At 68.3% G+C, this 575-nt stretch overlaps 1 protein-coding gene across 1 annotated transcript in view; it reads left to right on the top strand.

Annotated features, from left to right (window-relative positions):
• LOC104495601 (vinexin-like) overlaps nucleotides 1-424 on the top strand; it is a gene marked incomplete at its 5' end in the record, with an annotated part of 1,469 nt that extends 1,045 nt beyond the window's left edge. Inside the window, 2 exon segments of the mRNA XM_010138586.1 lie at nucleotides 193-276; nucleotides 363-424. Coding sequence (XP_010136888.1) covers nucleotides 193-276; nucleotides 363-424 — 146 coding nt within the window.
• Between the last annotated feature and the right edge of the window lie 151 nt (nucleotides 425-575).

Raw genomic sequence — 575 nt, 5'->3', positions numbered from 1 at the left:
ATGTTTCCCCCCCCCCCCCCCCGGTGGAGGCCCCAACCCCGGGGGCCCCCCCCAAGCCCCCGCCCCGAGCCTGCCCCATCCTACAACGGCTCCGAAATCCGGTGGACCCCGTAAGTAGGGCCGGGAGCAGCCCTGTGGCACGGTGGTGGGACCAGCGGTGGCTCGGGGCTCTGACCACGCGGGATCTTGCAGGTACCGGGCGCTCTACCCTGCTGGAGCTGCTGGAGGGCGACTGGGTGGACGTCATGCAGCAGTGCGACGATGGCTGGTTTGTGGGTGCGTGGCCACCAGAATGGGCACAGCGATGGCAACAAGTTGCCACCATGGCCCCTGACGGCCTCTCCTTGCCTTTATCCCCCCAGGCGTGTCCAGGAGGACGCAGAAGTTTGGCACTTTCCCCGGCAATTACGTGGCACCGGTGTGACCCGCGGCGCAGTGAAGAGGAGCCCAGCGGGGCGTGCGGGTCCCGGGGCTCCCCACTGTTCCTCCTCGACCACCCAGTGTCCCCCCACGGGGACGAAATGCCTCCAGCTCCCTCCTGCCCCTATGGGGCTGCCTCTAACAGGGACCATTCC

Source organism: Buceros rhinoceros, unplaced genomic scaffold (assembly GCF_000710305.1).
Source record: "Buceros rhinoceros silvestris isolate BGI_N320 unplaced genomic scaffold, ASM71030v1 scaffold28656, whole genome shotgun sequence".
Taxonomy (NCBI): domain Eukaryota; kingdom Metazoa; phylum Chordata; class Aves; order Bucerotiformes; family Bucerotidae; genus Buceros; species Buceros rhinoceros.
The sequence above is the reverse complement of the archived record's forward strand: the minus strand, read 5'-3'. Positions and strand labels throughout refer to the sequence as shown.